We start from the raw sequence: 26,091 nt of genomic DNA, 5'->3' as shown, positions 1-26,091 counted from the left end.
GGGGTTACTGCGTGACCCCTCGTTATATCAAAGGAGCCGGCGCAGGGCGTAAATGTACGTCCTCTGTTGTAAAGGGGTTAAAGGGCCAAATAGGCTGTGTCCTTAAAGGGGTACTCCGGGGAACTAAATCCATAGCCCATTCTTTCCCTCTCACCAACCTATGAATTTGTCTAAATATAATTCATTAGCTGTATACAACAGTTTTCCTCTTTCAGCTGTCACTTACATGCAGGAAGTTAGAGAAAAATTCATTTTTTAGATCCACGTTGTCTCCTCAGTGAGAGCAGCCCCTCCCATCAAGACAACATCACCTGATCTATGTCTGATTTCTGATTGGGCTAGAGCTCTGGCTATACAGCCACCGCTTATACTTGCGTATTACACTTATCACAAAAAATAATCTTTGTCATTACAGGACCCTCCAGATTGGCAAGAAATCCTAACTTATTTTAGGGGATCAGAGCTGCAGAACTATTTTACTAAGATTCTGGAGGATGACTTGAAAGCCATTATTAAGCCTCAATATGTGGACCAAATACCAAAAGCTGCAAAGGTAAGTGTGCAATTTTGTATTTTAGTTCTTCAAACAACTTCTCTTTATGTGATTTATTGCGATTTGTAGTATATTTTTATCTCAAATAATTTACCAAAAATGACTCCATGTCTTGCCTGTTCGGTCTCTACTTCCTGCAAACTGCGTCTGTTACTAGAGACACTGGGGGACATGTATCATTATGTGTCTATTGTAGACACAGTTCTACACCTTTTACACTCTTGCTCAAGATTTAGTAAAGTTGTGCATGTCCTTTGATAAATTTTGTGCAAATATAGAAATGCTCCCCTCGCTCTACCGTGAACTCCTTCTCTACCTCACACGGTACACTGCTCATAGCTAGAAGTGCTGGAGCAGCAGTGTGTGCCGAGCAAAACTCTGCACAATAGTAAAATCATAAATCTGTATAAAGTACACAGAGGGGGAGATTATCAAAGAATTTTGCGCCATAAAATCTGTTTTTGCACGAAAAGTGTCACCACATTGTTAAAGAGCTTTGTGCCGCGGTTTACACTGTTCACGTCAGTTTTGTAAAAGTGTTCATGTCCACGTATATTTTCTGCTTTACATGATATTTATACGTGGGGTGAGAGTCCAGTTTACATCAAAAATTTCACACCAGCTTTTTGATTAGTGTAGAAATCATAGAAATGGTTGTAGTTTTATTTGGTTTTTTTTTTTTTTCCTTGTTTTTTTTTTTTTGTGGGGGGGGGGGGAAGGTGTTATGTAAGTAATTATAAAACAAAAATTATTATTGAAAAATGTTATATTAAAAAAAAAATATATATATGTATATGTATGTGTGTGTGTGTGTGTATATATATATATATATATATATATATATATATATATATATATATATATATATATATACTTTTAAATTTTTTTCTTGGTACCTGCACTTACATTTAAGCTCAGAAATGTTTTATTTATACAGTTATCGCTTGTCTGGGCACTAGTAACCATGAATATTTTGTGAGATGTTTCCACCAGAATTTTCTTGTATGTAAAAGTTGGCGCAAAAATCGACAATTTTGGCACAAAAAAAAAAAAGTGGTCCAAATATGAATTTTCACATATTTTCAAAGCAGCAAAAGAGACATTTGAAAAAATGTGAGCAGAAAAAGTGTGAATAATATCGCTGGAAAAGAAATTACAGGAGTTTTTGTGAATCTCCCCCAGAATGTCTGGGTTTAAAAAATATGTAACTTTGCTGAACAATCTGTCACCTTACCTCTATATCTGTGTTTACCAACCAGAATGCCTCAAAGTGTTGCAAAACTTGGCATGCTGGGAGTTGTAGTTTTGCGAAAGCTGGAGGCACCCTGGTAGCAGAAATTAGTGTGCGACATGGGTATGCAGCAGAGCTGAATGTGTGATTATATGTAAACATGAGCACGCACACACTCACCTCTGCTACATACACACATTCACACACTCACCTCTGCTACATATACACATAACACACTCACCTCTGCTACATATACACATAACACACTCACCTCTACTACATATACACATAACACACTCACCTCTCCTACATATACATATAACACACTCACCTCTGCTACAGAGCTGAATGTGTGATTATATGTAAACATGACCATTCACACACTCAGCTCTGCTACATATACCTGATCACACTCAGCTCTGCTACATATACACATAGCACACTCACCTCTGCTACGTATAGGCATAACACACTCACCTCTGCTACGTATACTCATAACACACTCACCTCTGCTATATATACGCATAACACACTCACCTCTGCTACATATACGCATAACACACTCACCTCTGCTACATATACACATAACACACTCACCTCTGCTACATATACACACCCAGCTCTGCTACATATACACACCCAGCTCTGCTACATATACACACCCAGCTCTGCTACATATACACACCCAGCTCTGCTACATATACACACCCAGCACTGCTACATATACACACCCAGCTCTGCTACATATACACACCCAGCTCTGCTACATATACACACCCAGCTCTGCTACATATACACACCCAGCTCTGCTACATATACACACCCAGCTCTGCTACATATACACACCCAGCTCTGCTACATACACACACATACATAGACCTAACAGCTGTACTTCCTTCTCCCTCCCTGCACATTACAGCGGTATATTCACTGTACGGTCACCTTGGTTACATTACACAGCATCAATCTCCTGCTCTCATCAAGAACAGCGGGAAGTTTGAATTTTACACAGTGTGAAGTGTGATCTGTGCCGGCAAGTATTTCACCCGCTCTATAACCCGGTGTATTATCGGGTGTATCGGGTTAGACTGCGGGTGATCACAAGTGTCCATAAACACTACATTGTTTTTAAAAGGTACATGGAAAGATTTTAAGTATCACAGAGATAATCTGGAATGAATGATTTAGAGCATCTCGCTTAGTGCAGTCCAAGACGGCTTATATTTGCGTTGAAAAAAAGGTACTTGCGGAAAATTTGAGTGTAAAGGAAAAGTATGCAGTTAATAAATACGTGCATACTATAGATGTCACTCCAAGCTACCCCGTAACGCGACATCAGGTGGAAATGCTCTATCAGAATGTAAAAAAATGCAAAAAAAACAGCTTGCGCAAAATTTTGCGCAAGAATTTACACACACAAACGGTGCAAATTCTTTGATACATGTCCCCCACTGAGCCTAACAAGGCAGAACAACAAGTTGGGCCAGGGCCTAGCCAAAAGAGAGTAAGAAAGCCTGGACTGTGTGGATACCTCCCTCTTCCCCTTCAGTCATTATCAGCCGCTTGCTACCTGGACCTGGGCTGCTTTTGTGATTTAACCCCTTCTTGCTGTGACCCTGCTGCTGTTTCCTTCCTGCTCACATAGTATGTTGCAAACTCAGTGAGTCATTAAAACCCCCGCCCCTGCAGAAAAAAATCCCATCTATAGTAGTGCACTTGGCAAGCACAGTGCCAGCCTGTACAGTACAGGTTTCGCCCCCTAAATTGAAGAGAATGAGAAATACCTGTGCACCGTAGACTCTTGGTACAATAACAGCAGTGAGATGCGCCAACCTGGATTGCTATTGTTTTTTTATTTTTCATATTTTACTTTATTACCTGACGCTAACCTGATTTGTTCTGACAGGGCCCAGTGGGGACCATTTTGGATCGAAAAGATGAAACTAAGACACAAACTATTGTTTGTGCCCAGCTTGGTAAGTACAGTTGTGATATAACAATTGTTTGTTTTTAAAGGTTTATCCTTAAATATGCAGTGTTTGAATCAGCTAAACATGCATGTTTATTTCAGTTAAGGCTGTATTAACCCCTTCATTACCCAGCCCATTTTCACCTTCAGGACCTGGGCATTTTTGAAAATCTGACCACTGTCACTTTAAACATTAATAACTCTGAAATGCTTTTACTTATCATTCTGATTCCGAGATAGTTTTTTCGTGACATATTCTACTTTATGTTATTGGTAAAATTTCACTGATATTTGCATCCTTTCTTGGTAAAAAATCTAAAAATTTCATGAAAATTTAGAAAATTTAGCATTTTTCTAACTTTGAAAGTCTCTGATTGAAAGGAAAATGGATATTCCAAATAAATTACATATTGATTCACATATACAATATGTCTACTTTGTGTTTGCATAAAAAAATTGATAAGTTTTTACTTTTGGAAGACACCAGAGGGCTTCAAAGTTCCGCAGCAATTTTCCAATTTTTCTCAAGATTTTCAAAATCGTAATTTTTCAGGGCCCAGTTCAGGTTGGAAGTGGATTTTAAGGGTCTTCATATTAGAAATACCCCATAAATGACCCCATTATATGGGCGCAGTAGAGGGCTCAGAAGGGAAGGAGCGACAATGGGATTTTGGGGAGTGAGTTTTTCTGAAAGGGTTTTTGGGGGGCATGTCCCATTTAGGAAGCCCCTATGGTGCCAGAACAGTGGACATGTGACCCCATTTTGGAAACTATACCCCTCATGGAATTTAATAAGGGGTGCAGTGAGCATTTACACCCCACTGGCGTTTGACAGATATTTGAAACAGTGGACTGTGCAAATCAAAAATGTTATTTTTCATTTTCACAGACAACTGTTCCAAAAATCTGTCATACACCAGTGGGGTGTAAATGCTCACTGCACCCCTTATTACATTCCGTGAGGGGTGTAGTTTCCAAAATGGGGTCACACATGGATATTTATTGTTTTGCGTTTGTCAGAACTGCTGTAACAATCAGCCACCCCTGTGCAAATCACCTCAAATGTACATGGTGCACTCTCCCTTCTGGGCCTTGTTGTGCACCCCCAGAGCACTTTGCGCCCACATATGGGGTATCTCCGTAGTCGGGAGAAATTGCATTACAAATTTAGAGGGTCTTTTTTCCCTTTTACCTCTTGTGAAAATGAAAAGTATAGGGCAACAACAGCATGTCAGTGTAAAAAATTTATTTTTTTACACTAACATGCTGGTGTAGACCCCAACTTCACCTTTTCATAAGGGTTAAAGAAGAAAAAGCCCCCCAAAATTTGTAAGGCAATTTCTCCCGAGTACGGCGATACCCCATATGTGTCCCAAAACTGTTGCCCTGAAATACGACAGGGCTCCAAAGTGTGAGAGCGCCATGCGCATTTGAGGCCTAAATTAGGGATTTGCATAGGGGTGGACATAGGGGTATTCTATGCCAATGATTCCCAAACAGGGTGCCTCCAGCTGTTGCAAAACTCCCAGCATGCCTGGACAGTCAATGGCTGTCCGGCAATACTGGGAGTTATTATTTTGCAACAGCTGGAGGCTCCGTTTTGGAAACAGTAGCGTACCAGACGTTTTTCATTTTTTTGGGGAGGGGGGGGGCTGTGTAGGGATATGTGTATATGTAGTGTTTTTTACTTTTTATTTTAGGTTAGTGTCAGTGTAGTGTAGTGTTTTTAGGGTACAGTCACATGGGCAGAGGTTCACAGCAAGTTTGCAGCTGGAAGTTTGAGCTGCAGCGCAAAATTTGCGCCATCTCAAACTTGCAGCACTCACTGTAAACCTCCGCCCATGTGAGTGTACCCTGTACATTCACATTGGGGGGAGGGGGCAAACATCCAGCTGTTGCAAACTCCGAGCATGCCCTTTGGCTGTCCGTGCATGCTGGGAGTTGTAGTTTTGCAACAGCTGGAGGAACACTGGTTTGGAAACACTATGTTAAGTAATAAACTTTCAAGTGTTTTGCAACCAAACTTAGTGTTTCCAAACCAGTGTGCCTCCAGCTGTTGCAAAACTACAACTCCCAGCATGCATGATCTGTCAGTGCATGCTGGGAGTTATAGTTTTGCAACAATTTCAACAGCTGGAGGCACTGAGGTAGGAAACGGACAATGTTTCCCAACTAGTGTGCCTCCAGTTGTTGCAAAACTACAACTCCCAGCATGCCCAGACTGCCCAGGCATGCTGGAAGTTGTAGTTCGGCAATATCTGAAGGATCAGATGTTGCCGAACTACAACTTCCAGCATGCTTGGGCAGTCTGGGCATGCTGGGAGTTGTAGTTTTGCAACAATAAAAAAAAATGGTGGGGGGGGGGGTTACATACAGAGTGCACTTACAGTAAGATTGACATGTTTTCTCTATTCTTTGGGTCTATACAATTAACCTCTGGAGCATGCAGGACGTAAATGTATGCCCTGCACCTGCTCCAGGTCTGTGAAGTGCATTCAGTAGCTGAGTGTGCTTCATACCCGTTTGGTCCCAGCCAGTATCACAGCCAAAAACTAGGGATGTCCCGATACCATTTTTTTAAGACAGAGTACGAGTACCGATACTTTAATTCTAGTACTCACCGATACCAAGTACGAGTACTTTTATTTTAAAGGGAATCTGACGGCAGGGTGACCCGGTTTCTGGCGCTGTTTACCGTATGATATGTGGGTCCTTGTTGTGTACAATGGAGGCGGCTGCTGTAGTATGAGCCAAGATTTCTCTCTTCTCCATTGGACAGAACAGGGAATTTGCATTGGCGGCGAGACCTATGACCACATGGTGAGCAGCGGTAGAAAACGGGTCACCTGCATTATCTAACTATAAATTCAAGTTAGTGCAGGTGACTCTGCTGTGAGATTGTCTTTAATAGTAGGTAATATCCCCTCGCAGACATTAGCAGCAGCCCCCCTGTAGACATAAGTAGCAGCCCCCCTTTAGACAGTGGGCCCCATTTAGACAGCAGCAGGGCCCCCCCCCCCCCTGTAAGCCTGCCTCCCGCCTGAAGGGACGCCCCTACCCGAACATTATTTTTGGGTGGGAGGTAAATTGTTCCTTTTCCGGGAGGCTTGGTCTGCCCACGTGCAGGACTCTTTGGTCCGAGATGTTGTTTCCGACGGCTATTGGATCGAGTTTGCTTCCCTTCCAAGGGATCCCGCCCTCCTCATTCTCATTCCTTTGTGGCGGTTGTTCGGGTCACGTTTCGGACCCTTCTCGCTCAGGAAGTGATCGTCCTAGTACCTCCCATGGAGCATTTTTCAGGATTCTTTTCTAACCTGTTCATCATCCCCAAGAAAGGGGGTTCCGTCCGCTCGATCCTGGATCTGAAGCTCCTCAACGGTCACCTACTCCTGTGTCATTTCTGTATGAAGTCTCTCTGTTCTGTGGTTGCAACTATGGATCAAGGGGAGTTTTTTTCAGTGGATATCCGAGACGCTTACCATCACATCCCCATTTTTCCGGTGCATCAGCGCTATCTCCGCTTCGGAGGGCCATTTTCAGTTTGTGTCCCGCCCTTTTGGCCTCGCCACAGCCCCTAGAGTCTTCACCAAGGTCCTGGTGGCAGTGATTGCCATCCTGCGAGCCCTGGGTGTGTCCTTGATCCCCTACCTGGATGACCTCCTGGTCAAAGCTCCAACCAGGGCCCAGAATCTGGAGAGTCTTTCTCACTCTTCAGACCTTGTACCGTTTAGCTGAATGGTCAATTGGTACAAGTCCAACCTGATTCCCACCCAGTTTCTGATCTTCTTAGGACTCCAGTTTGACGTGGCGACTGCCCGGATTCGGCTCCTGCCTGACAAGCACCGCGCTCTGTCAACAGGAGTTCATCTTCTCCGTCGTCCTGTTCCAGTTTCCATTCGGTTCTGCATGGAAGCCTTGGGTCGGATGATGGCGGCCACGGAGGATGTTCCCGTCGCCCAGTTTCATTGTCGTCCTCTTCAATTTTCTCTTCTGTCCTGGTGGAACAAGTCTCCGCTATCCCTCGATCGCAGGATTATTCTTCCTCCCAGGACTCTCCAGTCTCTCCTGTGGTGGCTTCGGTCTCCTCTTCTTTGAAAGGGGTGATCCTTTCTGCACCTCCACTGGCAGGTCATCACAACGGATGCCAGTCTCAGCGGTTGGGGGCGGGGGAGTTTTTAGGGATCGGACGGTCCAGGGCATTTGGTCCTCCCAGGAAGCTCTCCTCCCCAGCAACATCCTGGAACTTTGGGCAATTTACCTTTTTGCCTCCTCCATTCGGAGCGCCTTCTCCAGGACCATCCTGTTTGTGTCCAGTCGGACAACGCCATGGCAGTTGCATATGTCAATCGCCAGGGTCGGCACTTGCAGCGATGGACGAGGTCTCCAGGATCCTTCTCTGGGCGGATCTCAGAGTTCCCTCCATCTCGGCGATTCACATCCGGGAGTGGAAAATTGGGAGGCGGGCTTCCTCAGTCTCGGTATATGCTCCTAGTGGCAGCAGCATATACCCACGGTCTTAGTTTCCCCCAATGGTTCCTCCCAGAAAGAGATTTTACGGTAAGCACAAAAATCTACTTTCCTAATAAAAGTTAAATCACCCTCCTTTTCCCATTTTTTAAATAATATAATGTAAAGGAAAATAAACAAGTGGTATCGCAATGTGCAGAAATGTCCAAACTATTGTAATGTAATGTTAATTAAACTGCAAGTAAAAAGTAAGCATAGTCCCATCAAAATAAAAGTGGTACCAATAAACTACAGATTACGGTGAAAAAATTAGCCCTTGTACAGCCCCAAGTATGGAAGAATAAAAGTGGGTTTAGAACAGGGCAATTTTAAGCATGCTAATTTTTTGTACTAAAAGCTATCATTGTTTAGAAGTAGTAAAATAAAATGAAGCCTTTAATTTGTGTATTGTTATCTTATGGACATGCATAATAAAGATTTCATGTAATTTTTATGGAAACTTAGAAACTGAAGCCCCGACAGCTGCTCTTGCTTGATAATCTAAATGCTGCTCAGGACCCAAGTGTACGTACTGGTGCATTAAAAGCAACCTGTCACCAATTTTACCCTATATAACCATTGGCAACACATGGGTATGGTTATATGAGGAATGATAAATTCGAAATAATACTGAAATGCTCCTCCTGTATAATGAGGTTTCAAGAACATCACCATGTTCCTCTGTATTGTTTAAATTCCACTGTTGATTGTCACAGATCTTACTCACCTCAGAGATCGAAATGTGGAGGACCTTTCCGGAGGAGAGCTTCAGCGGTTTGCCTGTGCTGTTGTGTGTATCCAGAAGGCTGACATGTAAGAAAAGCTGACATTTATACATGTAATAAAGTAATTTGACAGGTCATTTCTAACAAGAATCCAATTAAGTTTCACACTCTTTACTCTTTTTTTTTTTTTCCCCACAGCTTTATGTTTGATGAACCATCCAGTTATTTAGATGTCAAGCAGCGTCTTAAGGCTGCTATAACCATTAGATCTCTCATTAATCCTGACCGGTAAGAGAACTATCCTGTGTACAATTATCAATATTTCAAATTAAGATCACTATGAAGATGGTTTAACACAGGCACACTGCAGCTTTGTTGCAGACATTTCTATTGCTGTCCTATTGTTATGAAATTTCCTCTAATGAATAGAACTGATTTTCAGCCACAGAAGTGTCATTTCTATTCACCAGACAAGTCATTAGAAACTGATTGGTTGCTAGGAACATATTGCCTAACAGCCATAAGCTTTTAAATTGAGTTGATAGCACATCTCTAGCAACTGGTCTGACAGATTTTAAACTCAATTCTAAATTTTAAAAATGGACCCCAAATGCATTAATATAACATTAAGTAACTCCTCTGATCCCACATATGGGCAACCCGGTCATCTTTTTGGAGCAGATGCCAAGTGAACAGTGCAGCCTCAATGCCCACTTTCTATACTCTGGGCATCATGGCTCCCATCACTGTGGTGATATCGGGAGTTCAGCATGTGACTGCTTAGGCTTCTGTTTGGCTGCTCCAGTCACCTGGTTACTGGGGTTCCACCGGAAGCATGAACAGGGGATCAGCCCGGGATTGGAGGGGTGAGCAACTTAGTTCATCTTAATGCATTTGGGAACCTTTTCGAAATAACTAAAACCTAAAAACCCTATTGTAAAGGCAATGTGTCAGGAGAAAACTTCTGGTTTAAATCAAGTTGATGTTGAACATATGTTTTGTTGGAGACTTCTTTGAGAGAGCCACCCTTGTTATTGGGTTCAGAAAATTTGAAACTAAAAGTATCTTTGAAAGTACTCTGCTCTATACTTGCCAGGCTACAATAAACACCCTGCACTACTGATGACCTTCCAAACATATTGCAGCCAGAGTAAGCAAACAGAGGCACAGGGATGGCTGGTGCTGGACTTGACTGTTTTTGTTCAAATCAGAGACTTCCTTTAATGTTAAATCATGTGATGGCCCCTTTATATTTTTATTTATTTAAAATGTATTTTATACCTACATGATTCATACAGTGCAAATTTTAGACATTAAAACTTTTTTTTTTACTTTTCAGTTACATTATTGTTGTGGAGCACGATCTAAGTGTTCTTGATTATCTTTCGGACTTCATTTGCTGCTTGTATGGTGTTCCAAGTGCTTATGGTGTGGTCACTATGCCTTTCAGCGTCAGAGAAGGTATATAGATCTTTGAAAATCAGCAATAGTAATGTGTAAATGTATAATATAAATATAGCTATTTTGTAAGCCTACCTAATTGTTATTAACCCCTAGACGGCAATGGGCGTACAGGTATCTCCTTGCCATCGTTGAATGCCTATGAATCGTGAGCAGCAGCTGCGTTCGCTTCATAAGAGGTGAAGGATGGCTTTTATTACCATAATAGCCGGGACCTCACCGCTAATGATGGGCAGCTACAATGCCTATCACATCATCTAAAAGCATAAATTCTAAGTGCAGGTAGCTAACTGGTGCTTATCTCATCCCCACAATGGGATTGCAGGTGTCCGATAAGCTAAAATGGCAGCGGATCAACTCTCCAATGGTGCAGCCTGACAGAGCCTCAGTCTCGCTGTCAATGCTGTGCAATAGCATAGCATTAGAGATGAGCGAACTTACAGTAAATTCGATTCGTCATGAACTTCTCGGCTCAGCAGTTGATGACTTATCCTGCGTAAATTAGTTCAGCCTTCAGGTGCTCCGGTGGGCTGGAAAAGGTGGATAAATTCCTAGGAAAGAGTCTCCTAGGACTGTATCCACCTTTTCCAGCCCACCGGAGCACCTGAAAGCTGAACTAATTTATGCAGGAAAAGTCATCAACTGCCGAGCTGAGAAGTTCGTGACGAATCGAATTTACTGTAAGTTCGCTCATCTCTACATAGCATTAATGCAATTTAATGTTTGCATGTAAAAGTGCCCTAGCGGGACTTAAAGGGTACCTCTCATCAAAAAAACTTTTGATATATTATAGATTAATGTATGCAGAATAACTGCATACAATTGCATGTTATTAAAAAATATGCTTCTTTCTATTTAATTTTCCACTTTGAAGAAATGACCACTAGGGGTCTCCCTACCAGTCCTGGCAGCAAGTGTTTCAGATTCATGCTGGAGTCCTAAACACTACGAGCTGCCAGCCTGCTTTGTTCACAAAGGAGAACACTCAGAGCTTCAAGCCTGCTTTGTTCACAGCCTGTTTGGCTGTGAACAAAGCAGGCTGGCAGCTCTGAGTGTTTAGGACTCCAACATGAGTCAGAAATGCTTGCTGACAGGACTGATCAGGAAAAATACAATAGAAAGAAGCATATTTTTCATTAACATGCTATTGGAAATTTATTCAACATTCATTAATCTAAAATATATCAAAAGTTTATTTGATGAGAGGTACCCTTTAAGTGTTAAATTAAAAAATGTTACAAATGTTATATAAAAGCCTCTCCCCTAATAAAAATGACCCTTTTTTCCCATGCTTGAAAATATAATATACATATGTGGTATCACCGCATTCTGAATTGTCCAAACTATCAAAATATAAGCTTTTTGAAAAAATTCCAAATGCCAGGAATTCTTTTTTATCTATCGGCTCCATTGGGGGACACAGACTTTGGGTATATGCAGCTTTCACTAGGAGGCTTGACACTATGGTAACAAAAAAGTATGCCCCTCGCAGCAGGATGTACCTGCCTACAGGCACTGAGCTAATCAGTTTTAGCTTAGTGTCTGTAGGAGGCAGATGCTTGTCTGGTGTTCTCCAGACCCGGTCAATTCTTTTTTATTTTTTAAGATTAGGGACGTATAGTTAGAATTTTCTCTCCAGTCCCTTCTCATCCAGGGAATGGTCGTCCCTGTTCCTTCCAAGGATCGCTTTCAAAATTTTCATTCCAACCTCTTCGTGGTCCCCAAAAAAAGGGGGTTCCGTATGCCCAATTCTAGTGCTGAAATGCCTCAACCAGCATCTTCTCCTCCGCCACTTCCACATGGAATCTCTCCGTTCGGTCGTGGCGTCCATGGATCAAGGAGAGTTTCTTTCTTCTGTGGACATCAAGGATGCCCATCTCCACATTCCAATATTTCCAGGACATCAGCAGTAACTCCGTTTTGCAGTTTCGGAAGGCCACTTTCAGTTTGTGGCTCTCCCTTTTGGTCTGGCCACTGCTCCGAGGGTCTTCACCAAGGTCCTGGTGCCTGTGATCGCCCTTTTACGAAAGAGAGGGGTCTCCGTGATTCTTTACTTGGAAGACAATCCTGATCAAGGCTCCAACCAGGGCCCAGAACCTGGAGAGTCTCGGTCAAACCCTTTAGGTCTTGTCTCTTTTTCAGCTGGATGGTCAATCAGAACAAGTCCAACCTCTCTCCCGCCCGGTCCCTAATGGGACTCCAGTTCGACTCGGCATCTGCCTGGATTCAGCTTCTGCCGGACAAGCGTCTGACTCTGTCAGGGGTTCGGAAACTTCGGAACCCTGCCCCAGTTTCCATTCGCTTTTGCATGGAAGTCCTGGGTCGGATGGTGGAGGCCATTCCATTTGCCCAGTTTCATTACCTCTTCAACTGGTGATTCTATCCCGGTGGGACAGATCTCCGTTGTCTCTCGATCGCAAGATTGTTCTTACTCGGAGGTCTCGCTGGTCCCTTCTGTGGTGGCTTCATTCCCCCCCCCCCCTACTTCTACGGGGCGCTCCTTCCTGCCCCTCCGCTGGCAAATCATCACAACGGATGCCAGTCATTCGTGCTGGGTGTGTTTTCAGGGACCAGACAGTCCAGGCCCTTTGGTCCCCCGGAGAAGCCCTTCTCCCCATCAACATATTGGAACTGATGGCAATCAATCTTTGCCTTCTACATTGGGAGATCCTTCTTCAGGGCCGCCCTGTTCGTGTCCAGTTGGACAACTCAACTGCTGTGGCGTACATCAATCGCCAGGGCGGCAATCACAGCTCAGTGGCGATGGGCGAGGTATCCAAAAATTTTCCTCTGGGCGGAGTTCCGGCCATCTCAGCAATTCTTAGCCAGTCCTCAGCCGACCCCGGTGAGTGGTCCCTTCTTCTGGAGGTGTTTACGGAGATCTGCAACCTCTGGGGTACTCCAGACGTGGACCTCTTCGCATCCCGTCACAACCAGAAAGTACCTCACTTTGTGACAAAGGCCCGGGACCCCTTGGCTCTAGCTGTGAATGCCCTTGGTCGGGCTTTGCACTACCCTATCTGTTCCCTCCTCTTCCTCTCCTTTCCAGGGTCCTGAGGAAGCTCAAAGCAGAGGGTGTTCCCGACGTTCTCGTGGCTCCGGACTGGCCCCGGAGGGCGTCATCTGACTTCTTGATGACCTACCATTGTGCCTCCTGCTTCGTTCAGACCTCTTCTCTCAAGGTTCCCTGTGCCACCCCAATTTACCATTGCTGCATTTGACGGCATGGCGGTTGAGACCGTGGTTTGTAAGGGCTCGAGGTTTCTCTCCCCAGGTTATTCGCACCATGCTCGGGGTGCGCAAGCCCTCCTCTGCGAAGATTTACCACCGTACCTGGAGGTCTTATTTTCGTTTGTGTGAATCTGTCCTTTTCTCCAGTTGCGTTCTCCCTCCCCCAACTCCTTTCCTTTTTGCAGTCAGGGCTGGAACAATGGTTAGCTCTCAGCTCACTTAAGGGTCAGGTTTCAGCCCTTTCCATTCTCTTTCAATGTCCTCTAGCATCCAAGTCTCATTCGGACCTTCCTTCAGGGATTGGCCCACGCTGCCCCTCCTTATCGATACCCTACTCCCCCTTGGTCCTAGGTGCCTTGCAGGGTCCTCCCTTTGAACCTCTCAGGGATGTTTCTCTTCGTCTCCTTTCCTTGAAGGTGGCGTTCCTAATCGCAATTGCCTCTATTAGGAGGGTTTCAGAGCTGGCAGCTCTCTCCTGCCGCTCTCCCTTCCTGGTCGTCCACCAGGACAAAGTTGTTTTTTGTCCAGTTCCATCATTTTTACCTAATGTTGTTTCCGCTTTTCACCTCAATGAGGACATCGTCCTCCCATCCTTTTGCCCGACTCCATCTCATCCCAAGGAGTGTTTGCTCCATAAACTGGATGTGGTGCGGGCTGTCCGGACCTACCCCTCTATCACTTCTTACTTTCGTCAGTGTGACTCCTTTTTTGTTCTTACGGACGGTCAACGTAAAGGACAACCTGCTTCAAGGGACACCATTTCGCGGTTAATCTGGTCTGCCATTTCAGAAGCTTACCGCTGCAAGGGGAAGACCCCACCCTTCAGGGTCTCGGCTTATTCCACGCGTTCTGTCGGAGCATCTTGGTCTCTCCGCAACAGGGCTTCGGCCTCCCAAGTCTGTAAGGCGGTTACCTGGTCGTCTTTACACACTTTTACAAAATTCTACCAGGTTCATACCTTCGCATCCGCTGATGCTAGTCTGGGCCGTAAGGAGTTGCTGGCGGCGGTGGTCCAGCCTTCCACCTAACTGGGTTCTTTTGCCCACCCTAGGGATGACTTTGGTATGTCCCAAGGTCTGTGTCCCCCAATGGAGCCGATAGAGAAAAGGAGATTTTTATGCTTACTGTAAAATCTTTTTCTCAGAGGATCCATTGCGGCACACAGCACCCGCCCTTTCTTTTCTGGTGTCCCTGGGTTGGTTACCTGTCTGAGGGTGTGTTCAGTAAATTTTTATTCTGTGGTTTCCTCAGTTTTTTTAGTTTTTTTTTATTTTATTTATTTTTTTCTGGCCTGTCTGTTCTCTCCTACTGCTCTGGGACTAAACTGATTAGCTCAGGGGCCTGTAGGCGGGTATATCCTGCTGGGAGGAGCAGACTTTTTTTTTGGTTACCATAGTGTAAAGCCTTCTAGCGACAGCAGCATATACCCAAGGTCTGTGTCCCCCAATGGATCCTCTGAGAAAAAGATTTTACGGTAAGCCTAAAAATCTCTTTTTATTTAGTCACATCAGAAAAATATAAATAAAAATGATCAAAAAGCCCCATCTAAACAAAAATGCTACCAATAAAAGCTACGGATCATAATGCAAAAAATGAACAGTCATAAAGCCCTGTATACGAAAAAATAAGTTAGAGGTAAGAATAGGGAAGTTTTAGGCATACTTATTTTGTAATAAAAAATAAATGTTTGACAATTTTTTTTAAAGGTAAACTGTCATCTTGCTCTTCCCCCCCTTACTTATTCTAACCAATGGTACTGGCTGGAAGTGCGGCGCCATTCGGCCGTAATCTTTGATTTTCGGTATATGCTAATTAGGTGCTAATTGGCACCGGCCGGGATAACTGGCACTCTGACGTCAGTGGCACTGGCCGCAGCGCCGCCCAGCTCATCAATATTCCTCCCCTCTCCATTACAGAGCGGAGAGAAGAGGGAGGGGAGGAATATTGATGAGCCGGGCAGCGCTGCGGCCGGCCGCACTGACGTCAGAGTGCCAGTTAGCACCTCATTAGCATATACCGAAAATAGAAGATTAGGGCCGAACAGCGCGGTGGATCCGAGCACTGTAAGCATCAAATTGATCAGCGTCTCCCCTGCACTACCAGCTAGTACCACTGGTTAGTGCAGGGGGAGCAAGCTGACAGTTTTCCTTTAAAGTAAGACAATAATAGATAACTTATACAAGTTAGATAACATTTTAATTGCATTGACCTTCAAAATAAAGTGTCATTTTTACCATAAATTGCACTACATAAAAAACAAGTTTTCTTATCAACTCCTCCCCCCCCCCCAAATATTTTTATTTTTTTTCTTTTGTACATTTTATGGTAAAATGAACGTTGTCATTAAAAAGTACAATTGATCATGCCAAACAAGCCTTATATAGATCTGTGGATAACAAAAATAGAAGGGTCATGCCTATTAAAAGGCCAGGAGGATAAAACAAAAATTTTAAAAATGAAATAGTCTGTGTCCTAAAGGCCAAAATAAGCTGTGTCCTTCAGGGTTAAGGAAAGCTAGTAAACAGAAGTGTAGCGTTCTTATCATCATGAGATTATATGACATTTGGAAAGATATGTGATCTCTTAGGTTCTGATAATGAGATAGAAAAAGAAGGTGCTAATAAATCAACAAGTAAATTAAAATAGGCTGTGTCCTAAATGTAAATGTACGTCCTGGTGCTGAGGTACTTGGCGCACCATGACGTACATTTACGTCCTGTATATGACCGCGAGCATCGAGTAATGATAGCGGGGTCCTGCAGCAGAGATCCCGGGGGGATAGGGGATAAGATGCTAGGGGCAGAGTACCCCTTTAAGGGGTTAAAAAAAAAAGTTAAAAGTCCACAATAGCTGCTTTTTTGTTACATTCTGTCACATTTTTATAAAACGTGATTTAAAAGTTTCATATATGCAAATGTAATATCTATAAAAAGTATAGACCACGGCGCAAAAAATGAGCCCTCACACTTATACAAAAAAAGTTTGAGATTTTTTTTTTTAAGCGGTACAATAATAAAGTATAATTTTAATCGTATTGAACTACAGAATAAAGAAAACATGTCATTTTTACCGTAAAGTGTACAGTGTGAAAACGAAACCCCCAAAAATTATCAATTGTGGGTTTCTTTTAAATTTCCACCCTAAATAAAAAATTTGGGGGGGGGGGGGTTGGCTGTATGTTTTATGGCAAAAAACAAGCCCTTTTATGGGTCTGTAGATTTTGGGAGAGGAGGAAAAATGAAAACACAAAAATAAAATTGGCCTGGTCCTAAAAACTTTTTTTTTTTTTTTTTTTATCAACTGGTGCCAGAAAGTGTTAGATTTGTAAATTCCTTCTTTTAAAAAAAAATTACTTTAATCCTTCCAGTACTTATTAGCTGCTGAATAGAGGAAATTGTTTTCTTTTTGGAACACAGAGCTCTCTGCTGACATCACGAGCACAATGCTCTCTGCTGACATCTCTGTCCATTTTAAGAACTATCCAGAGTAGGAGAAAATACCCATAGCAAACATATGCTGCTCTGGACAGTTTCTAAAATGGACAGAGATGTCAGCAGAGAGCACTGTGCTCGTAATGTCAGCAGAGAGCACTGTGCTCCAAAAAGAAAATAATTTCCTCTGTAGTATTCAGCAGCTAATAAGTACTGGAAGGATTAAGGTTGTTTTTAATAGAAGTAATTAACACATCTGTTTAACTTTCTGGCACCAGTTGATTTAAAAAAAAAAAAAAATTCTACCGGAGTACCCCTTTAAAGTCAAAATGGGCTTGGTCCTGAAGGGGTTAAAGAGCACCTTTCACTAAATAAACTTTTCTAAACTAACCCAGGATATGTTCCCTAACTACTCCTGACACTCCTCCCACCTTTAGAAATTTTTTTAGCGCTTTGAAAAGCTCTGTATCTTACCTTTATTCTTGCTCACACAGTGCAATCTCCCAGCAGTAGAAAGTGGGCATTTTCCAGCAGGCATAACATCACTGAAGCCTACTGGGGGACCACTTCCCCCCCTCACATGCTTGCAGTGCTGGCATGAATAGAATACTTCAGGCTCTGTGCAGCAGCTTTCAGTCTGTGTATCTTTCAGCTCTTTGCAGCTTTCAATCAAGCTCAGTGCAAAGAAACCTTTTCTGAGTTTGGTCTCCTCCCGTTACAAGCAGACCAAAATCTCCAAGAAGGGAGACCCCTGGTGGCCAGAAGTATACAGCTTAAAAACTAACATAAAATGTTTTTATTTCATTATTTTTTTTTTATAAAAGTTATTTATTTGGCATAAGGAATCAAATATTAAAAATCATGTTTAATAACGGTGCCCATTTAAGGGGTTAAAGGAAAACTGACAGCAGGGTCACCACACTAACCTAAGTATACAGGTGGGTAGTGCAGTCCAAGAAAAGATGATGATCCAGCACATGAAGGGTAACTGCAGGTTTTATTTTTATAAATAGAGGTACAAGACTGCACACCTCCTTTTACTCTACCATCTCACACGTTCTGGGCACATGTGTGCTCTTGATCACAAACGACAATAATGATGGTAGTAGTCAATTATATACCCTTCACCATAGGTACAGAAATGGTTAAACTAACAAAGCAGTTAACAAAGTAAAAAAAAAAATCCATACAGCAATGCTGTATGTTCAATGCAAAATGCCAGAATGCTTCTGTCCAGGAGCTTCTTATGTACATCACCTCCCTGCACATTTGGAATAACATTTTCTATTGCTTTCTTACCAGGTATCAACATTTTCTTGGATGGCTATGTTCCAACTGAAAATCTAAGATTCAGAGACGTCTCTTTGGTGTTCAAGGTAGCCGAAACAGCCAATGAGGAAGAGATCAAAAAAATGTGCATGTACAAGTATCCATCAATGAGAAAACAGATGGGAGAGTTCCAGCTGAGGATTGTTTCTGGAGAGTTCACAGACTCTGAAATCATGGTCATGTTGGGAGAAAATGGTGAGCAATACATATGCATCCTGCTGCAAGAAATCCCTAAGAGTATGTTAACAAATTGCAGTGCTGTTAGACAGAGCACACAGCTGAGCTGCAGGCAGCATGGTACACAGTGCAGTGGAGAAAGCTGGGTAGATCGATGTATACTTTTCTAGGAAGAGAGAGAGAGATTAACCCCTTCCCTCTTTGACCATTTTTCATTTTTGCACTTTTGTTTTTTTTTCTCTTCACCTTCTAAAAATCATAACACTTTCAATTTTCCACCTACAGACCCATATGAAGGCTTGTTCTTTGCGCCAACAATTTTACTTTTTAATATCATTAATAATTTCACCACAATATCTACGGCGAAACCAGAAAAAAACATTTATGGGGCAAAATTGAAAGAAAAAAGTCATTTTGTAATTTTTAGCAGCTTCCATTTCTACGCAGCGCAGTTTTCGGTAAAATTGACACCTTATATTAATTCTGTAGGTCCGTATGGTCGCAAGGATACCCAATTTATATAGGTTTGATTTTATTTTTACAAAAAAAATAAAACATTTACTGTATGCACGAAAATTAATACTTTAATCCCTTGGGGACGGAGCCCATTATAACCCTAAAGGAGATGTCCGGTGCAGACTTTTTCTTTTCCATCCTGCCCGGCCAAAAAAAAAGACTTTCACTTACCTTCCTACATTCCCCTGGAGCTCCGCAACAGCTGATCGGTCGGCCGGGCTGTCTACTTCCTACTTCCCTTGGCCTGTTACGTTACACGGCGCTTCAGCCTATCACTGGCCGGTGATAGGCTGAGGCGCCGTGTGACGTACCGGGCTAAGGGAAGTAGTAAGTAGACAGTCCAGGCATGCTGGGAGTTGTAGTTCTGCAACATATGAAGGGCCAGATATTGCAGAACTACACGCCCAGCATCCCTGACTTTCTGGGCATGCTGGGAATTGTAGTTTTGCAACATCTGGAGGGCTACAGTTTGGAGACCACCGTATAGTGGTGTCCAAATTGTGGCATTTCAGATGTTGCAACACTTAAACTCCCAGCATGCCCAGACAGTCAGTCCATGCTGAAAGTTGTAGTTTTGCAACATCTGGATAACCACAGTTTAGAGACCACTACACAGTGGTCTCCAAACTGTTGCCCTCCAGATGTTGCAAAACTATAGCTCCCAGCATGCCCAGACAGCCTTTGTAGTTTTGCAACTTTTAGAAGGCAACAGGACTTCGATTGATGGGCAGAGCGGGCAAAATGAACTTTAACATTTGACAGCGGTGATATAAAGGGTTAATAGCTGGGCGCGGCGATCGCCGCATGTCTGCTATTAACAGCGGCCCTCAACTACAAGAATCAGCTGGGGGCTGGTGGATATGGCGTAGGCTGGAGTCGGGAGCCCGCGCTATACACTGGTTGCCGGCTCATGCTTAGACGGCAACCGGTTCGGTTAAGCAACAAAAGTGCTGGTCTCCTGAAGGGGCAATCATTGTCTCTGGCCCAGCATGATCTTTTTCCACCCAGACACATAAGGTGAGATTTATCAAAACCCCTGCAGAGGAAAAGTGGAGCAATGGCTTATAGCAACCAATCAGATCGCTGCTTTAATTTTTAAAAAGGCCTCCAGCCTTTTGGTTACTATGGGCAATTGCTCCGAAGGCCTTACATTGTGAAGTCCTTTTTAGTAGTTTATTCCTTCCATTTATTTCAGTTACTAATAAAGTTTCAAACTTATTGCTACAGGAACTGGTAAAACTACATTTATCCGAATGTTGGCTGGGAGACTGAAGCCTGATGAAGGAGGTAAAAAAAAAAAAATCTCTATTTTTAAATTGTTAATCCTATTGATGCTTTCACCATATCTGGTACTTTTTTTTTGTGATAAACTTAGTACTGTCTATCAAACTGTAGTTGTATTTTTTCTGTAATCCAGAAAAAATTGAAGAAAGCAGATAATATCGGGTAACTGTTTTATGTTGCAGGTGATGTACCAGTCCTTAATGTGAGCTACAAACCCCAGAAAATTAGTCCCAAATCAACAGTAAGTATTTCTAACACAGAGGGTGTGTTGACATGTGTCAGATTGCTGTTACATTCATCTGAGTGGGTCTGTTTCTGCTGCATTTTCTAGACCGTTTTTTGTTTTTGTGTGTAAGCTAGGATACAAGTGGTCAGACTCCTGGCATCCTAGTTTATCTACTTCTCTGCTGCAGCTCAATCTAAGGCGGTCTCAACAGGGATTGTATCCTGAAGCTGGGTGTTCTATTCCTAGCCATCTCTCCTTGGTCCCCTCTTCTACTGGGTTAGGCTAGCTTCATGTTACCACTGTCCTTCACACCATTCTGGGTCTGTTAGGCTCCACTGGGTTATATTGAATTTGAATGTGATCCGTCTGGTGTCTATTATTTTAGGGGGGTTGGGTGAGCAGAGAAAAATACTAGGCATACAGTATTTTTTTCTCTGCCCATCCCCCCAACTGAACTTCCTTTAGCAGAGCTCAACGGTGATGTAAATGAGGCTTTATTATGTCAGTATTCATATGGCAACTATCTGGTGGTTTATCTAAACTACCAAGGAAGCACCCAGGACCTTAAAGGGTTACTCGGCTCCCCAGCGTCCGTAAAATTCTACCTCGCACCGGAACATTGAGTTCCTGAACCCTGTGTGCGGGCTTCCGTGTTCAGACCTGCCCCCCTCGTGACGTCACGGCCTGCCCCATCAATGAAAGTCTATGGGAAGGGGGCACGACGGCAGTCATGCCCCCTCCCATACACTTTTGTTGAGGGGGCGGGACGTGACGTAACGAGGGGGCAGGCGGGAACACGGAAGCCCGCACACAGGGTTCAGGAACTCAATGTTCAGGACGCTGGGGAGCGGAGTAACCCTTTAAAGTGATAAGGTTGTTTTTGCAGCTCTGGTCAAAAAAGCATGTCAGCCATTGGCCCAGTGGAATGGTCTTTTCGTCCGGAGGTCTTTGTCCAAATTTGATAAACATACAGGTCTCTAAACATAAATTTTTGCACATCCTTTCTAAACTACCAATAATTAAGACTGTCCTTAGAAGTTTCTTTATCAGCTCAACCTACAGTTTCACTGTTCCACCTCAGCTTTATTTTAACACCATTACTGCTGACACGGAGTTCGGAGAGTTTGTAACACATACACATGAAAAACCTATTTCTGCTGGTGGATGTATCAGGACGTTTCTCTTTTTAAATCCACTGTTCCACCTGTACAATTTTCATTCAGTTTTGGAACAGGGCCTATGACTTGACTTTGTTCTGCAAGCCTGTGATCATAACCCTTCATCCAAGGCATACATATTCTTAGTAAATGTATTGTTGTACATAAAGTCTTTGGAAAACTATGCTAAAGAGCCCTAATATATAGTGTGCTATGAGCTGACCATAATCATAACTTGTCCATTTTTTTTACAAAAAAAAAACAATTCTCTTGAAAATCTGTTTCTTTAAAAGGGATCTGTCCGCCAGTTACTGCATGAAAAGATCAGAGATGCCTACACACATCCTCAGTTTGTTACAGATGTGATGAAACCAATGCAGATTGAAAATATTATTGATCAAGAGGTATGTTTTTAATGATTCAACTGCATGCTTCTTTCTTGGGAAGGAAAAAACGCATTTTTTTTACACCAGATACCTACCTTTCAAAATCTAATGTTTCTATTAATATGCTCTAACAGGTCCAGACATTGTCTGGAGGAGAGTTACAGCGTGTGGCTTTAGCCCTGTGCCTGGGTAAACCAGCAGACGTGTACCTTATTGATGAACCTTCGGCATATCTTGATTCTGAACAGCGTCTCACAGCTGCCAGAGTAATTAAAAGGTAATATAAATTGGTTTACATACCCCAAATCTAGTGGACACATAGGGGAGATTTATAAAAACCAGTGTAGAGGAAGAGTGGTGAAGTTACCCATAGCAACCAATCAGATTGCTTCTTTCATTTGTGACATGCCTGTTTAGGGTACGGTCACGCATACAGGATCCTGTGCAGATTTGATGCGCAGGATTTGTAACTGCAGATTAGAAGCTGTGCTCAGTCATTTAGTTTACATTCAAATCCTGTGCATCAAATCCTGTGCATCAAATCTGCGTACGTGTGTACGTACCCTTAAAGGTGGTATTCCGGGATCTGAGCTTTTATCCCCTATCCAGAGGTTTCCGGCACTGGAGACACAGCCCTGTATACAATGCGGGTGCTGCAGGGAGATTGCGCAGGTCCCAGCAGTGGGCCCCCCACGATCAGACATTGTATCCCCTATCCTCTGGATAGGGGATAAAAGCTTACATCCCGGAATACCCCTTTAATAAAAATGAAAGAAGCAAACCTGACTGGCTGCTATGGGCAACTGCACCACTCTTCTGCTACACAGGTTTTGCTAAATCTCCCTCATAGCATTTCAAACTTGCCACTTCCTTATGACCTTGTTTGTCCTGAAGATTTAAAATTGCCAGTAAACCTTATATTAAGTGTTTGTTTATACCTTAAACCTGAATATTTATTGTAGATTTATACTTCACGCCAAGAAGACAGCTTTTATTGTGGAGCACGATTTTATTATGGCCACTTATCTTGCTGACCGGGTCATTGTTTTTGATGGTATCCCTTCCAGAGACACTGTGGCAAACAGGTAACATTTATTTAAAATTCTCTGACCCTATCCTAAATGCTTGTTTATCAAGGTTAAATTTACATTCTCTTCTACAGCCCCCAAACTCTTCTTGCTGGTATGAACAAGTTTTTGTCTCAGCTGGAAATCACATTTAGAAGAGATCCCAACAATTACAGACCAAGAATAAATAAGATGAATTCTATTAAGGTAAGAATGCATAGTCCACAATCATATCCATATAGCAAAAACGCTAAAACCATTGTTTTCTGATTAGTAAAAGCTTTATAGTGAGTCGAGATATCATGCTTGAGGACCCTAATAGAATTTATGAAGTAGACTGAATTAGATTCATAAAATCTTATTTTGCCATCAGAATGTATAAAATACTTGTAGAATCAACCCCTATGCTCCCAACAATCGCTTGTCACAATAAAGAAAGATAAGAAAAACTGCTGCAGACAAAATCAGGAGCTGTGAGAGATTTCTATTTCCACCTTACAAATTAAGGATAAAATGCGTAGAGATTATCATCATGCTTAAATGCAGCGCAAATGATAATGTAGATAGTTGACACACCTTGTTAAGTGTGTTGCATTTCTATATTGTAGTGGTCCTGTGATAGTCTGTACTATAGTCCAGAACTGCATCATCCTTAGGGCCCTTTTAGTCGGGGGGCAGGAATCAAGGGCCGATCTGGCTTGATTGGTGCTCGTTTGCTGAGCCCTTACAAAGCTCATATGTGCACCCATTCAAATTCTTCATTATTGTCCGCACATCCCCTATTTACACAGGGCAATTGCGTGGCCGATAACGATACTGTAAGGGAAGGTGTCATAAGAAAATGATCGATTGTTTAAATCAGGTTTTTATGTTAAACATATTTTCAGTGTTTTGTGACATCCATAGATGGAGAAAATAAAAGCTCAGCCTCCCCTCCAATGTAGTAGTCATCTTCACAGGTCACAGAACATGCTTACACGCCTGTCCCATAAAAATATTTAGGGGCTATAGATGTTCAAACACATCACTAAATTCTGTGTAAAACAGATCAGGCAAGAAGGCTGCCCCCATAATAATGTACTTAAAATTTTAAAATATGACGAACTGAAAACAAGCTCTTGTTTTAGTATCTGGCTCTAATCTATATATAATGTAAGTGTTACTGTCATTAGTAAGAATTAGAATTAGTGTAGTAATGTGCCATAAGACATGTAAGCATAATAATATGCATGTTTTAATATGTAAAATACCTTTTGATCTATTACTGTGATCAGTCTTTTTGCACGTCTCTTGGAGGCGTTTCTCCAGGAGCATTATGAGCTCCTTTGCTCCCCCTTCCCCTGTCATGAGATCTTCACAAACATTTTTACATTTGCAAAGCTTTGTGCCCAAAATTGCATGCACTATATAACTCTAATGCAGCCATATGGTACCTATATGGTGCAAATACCCAAATATAAAATTACCAAAAAGAAAAAAAAATTTGCATATAGAGTACCTTGTTGCTTGTCAGAAAATAGAACATAATGAAGCGTCACTCCAAACAGGATTCAAATCCAAAAGGTGTTTTATTCACACATCCGAAGAGGTGCAACGTTTCGGTCCTATAGCATGGACCTTTCTCAAACATGCTTGAGAAAGGTCCATGCTATAGGACCGAAACATTGCACCTCTTCTGATGTGTGAATAAAACACCTTTTGGATTTGAATCCTGTGTTGAGTGCTGCTTCATTATCTATTTTCTGCAATCACTGGGACCGTGAGTTGGGCCTCCTGGAGCTGAGCACCCGCTTGGACTAGAAGTCCTTCACAGTGCCTGTCCACCTCTTTGCCTTTTGTTGCTCGTCAGTGTGCAGTGTGCCTGCAAGCTGTGTCACACTGGTGAAAGCTGTCTGCTGCACAGCAGGAACAGAACCACACCCCTCCTCCCCTCAGAGATTGCCGGGCCCCCACGATCAGACATCTTATCCCCGTTTCTTTTGGATAGGGGATAAGATGTCTAAGGGCGGAGTACCCTTTTAAGTTCTGATTGTTGCTGGACAAGCTTCATGACAGCTACTTCTGACTGCTTTACGAAGAATCACATTACTGCACTAGTGTAACGACAACACTTCCTGAATGCAAAAATTATAATCTTTTCTTACTGTTCTCATGGACTTTATTCATTTTTCCTTTTCAGGATGTGGATCAGAAGAAGAGTGGGAACTACTTTTTCTTGGACGACTAAAGCAAATCAGATAAATCTACAGCTCCCTCTAAAAAATAAAAAAATTTACTGTGTGAAGCTCTAGTGGCTTTTATACACCCCAATGGGAATATCCAACATACTGCATTGTGTTAGTGTGTGTCCAACACCCCAAACAACTGCCTGGTAATGGGAAAACGATTTGTTATTCATTCATTCCTTATTTTTTGCACAAATGCAAATCATTATACAGATTGCTTATGGAATTAAGTAATATCTAATTTATTCATTAAAGATCTGTTTCCCGACTTTTAGAGCCCACTAAACTGTGTTTCTCAATAATATGGTTTATAAAATGCTGCCGTCAAGTCTTATTTTAAGGAAAAGAAAACCTAAACCTCTCAAGGTTTTAAAGAATAAACACCCACATGAAAGTGGCCTATTGCTTCTATTTTTATTTTGACTGTATAAAAGTTTAAACAAAATTGGTTTTCTTTTAGTATATGGAATCTTTATAGCGGTAATGGGTAGATACAGGTTTTTTTACGGTCTTGCTATTAAACACAATAAACTCAAAAGTTGGACTCGGGTCCTACATTTTACCAGGATAGGGAAAACGGTCCTGGCCTTGTTTTTGCTAGAGGCAAGTGATCGGAG

At 42.5% G+C, this 26,091-nt stretch overlaps 1 protein-coding gene across 1 annotated transcript in view; it reads left to right on the top strand.

Moving 5' to 3' along the window:
• ABCE1 (ATP binding cassette subfamily E member 1) overlaps positions 1-25,871 on the top strand; it is a 54,519-nt gene extending 28,648 nt beyond the window's left edge. Inside the window, exons 6-18 of the mRNA XM_056562872.1 lie at positions 416-553; positions 3,691-3,760; positions 8,976-9,072; positions 9,183-9,272; positions 10,324-10,445; positions 18,410-18,631; positions 20,357-20,416; positions 20,596-20,654; positions 22,090-22,200; positions 22,317-22,459; positions 23,145-23,267; positions 23,345-23,456; positions 25,429-25,871. Coding sequence (XP_056418847.1) covers positions 416-553; positions 3,691-3,760; positions 8,976-9,072; positions 9,183-9,272; positions 10,324-10,445; positions 18,410-18,631; positions 20,357-20,416; positions 20,596-20,654; positions 22,090-22,200; positions 22,317-22,459; positions 23,145-23,267; positions 23,345-23,456; positions 25,429-25,476 — 1,395 coding nt within the window. The 3' untranslated portion in view covers positions 25,477-25,871. The remainder of the gene's footprint in view (positions 1-415; positions 554-3,690; positions 3,761-8,975; positions 9,073-9,182; positions 9,273-10,323; positions 10,446-18,409; positions 18,632-20,356; positions 20,417-20,595; positions 20,655-22,089; positions 22,201-22,316; positions 22,460-23,144; positions 23,268-23,344; positions 23,457-25,428) is intronic.
• The last annotated feature ends 220 nt before the right edge of the window (positions 25,872-26,091 follow it).

The sequence above is a fragment of the Hyla sarda genome, chromosome 1 (genome assembly GCF_029499605.1).
Source record: "Hyla sarda isolate aHylSar1 chromosome 1, aHylSar1.hap1, whole genome shotgun sequence".
Lineage (NCBI taxonomy): Eukaryota > Metazoa > Chordata > Amphibia > Anura > Hylidae > Hyla > Hyla sarda.
This window is presented reverse-complemented; position numbering and strand designations above follow the sequence as displayed.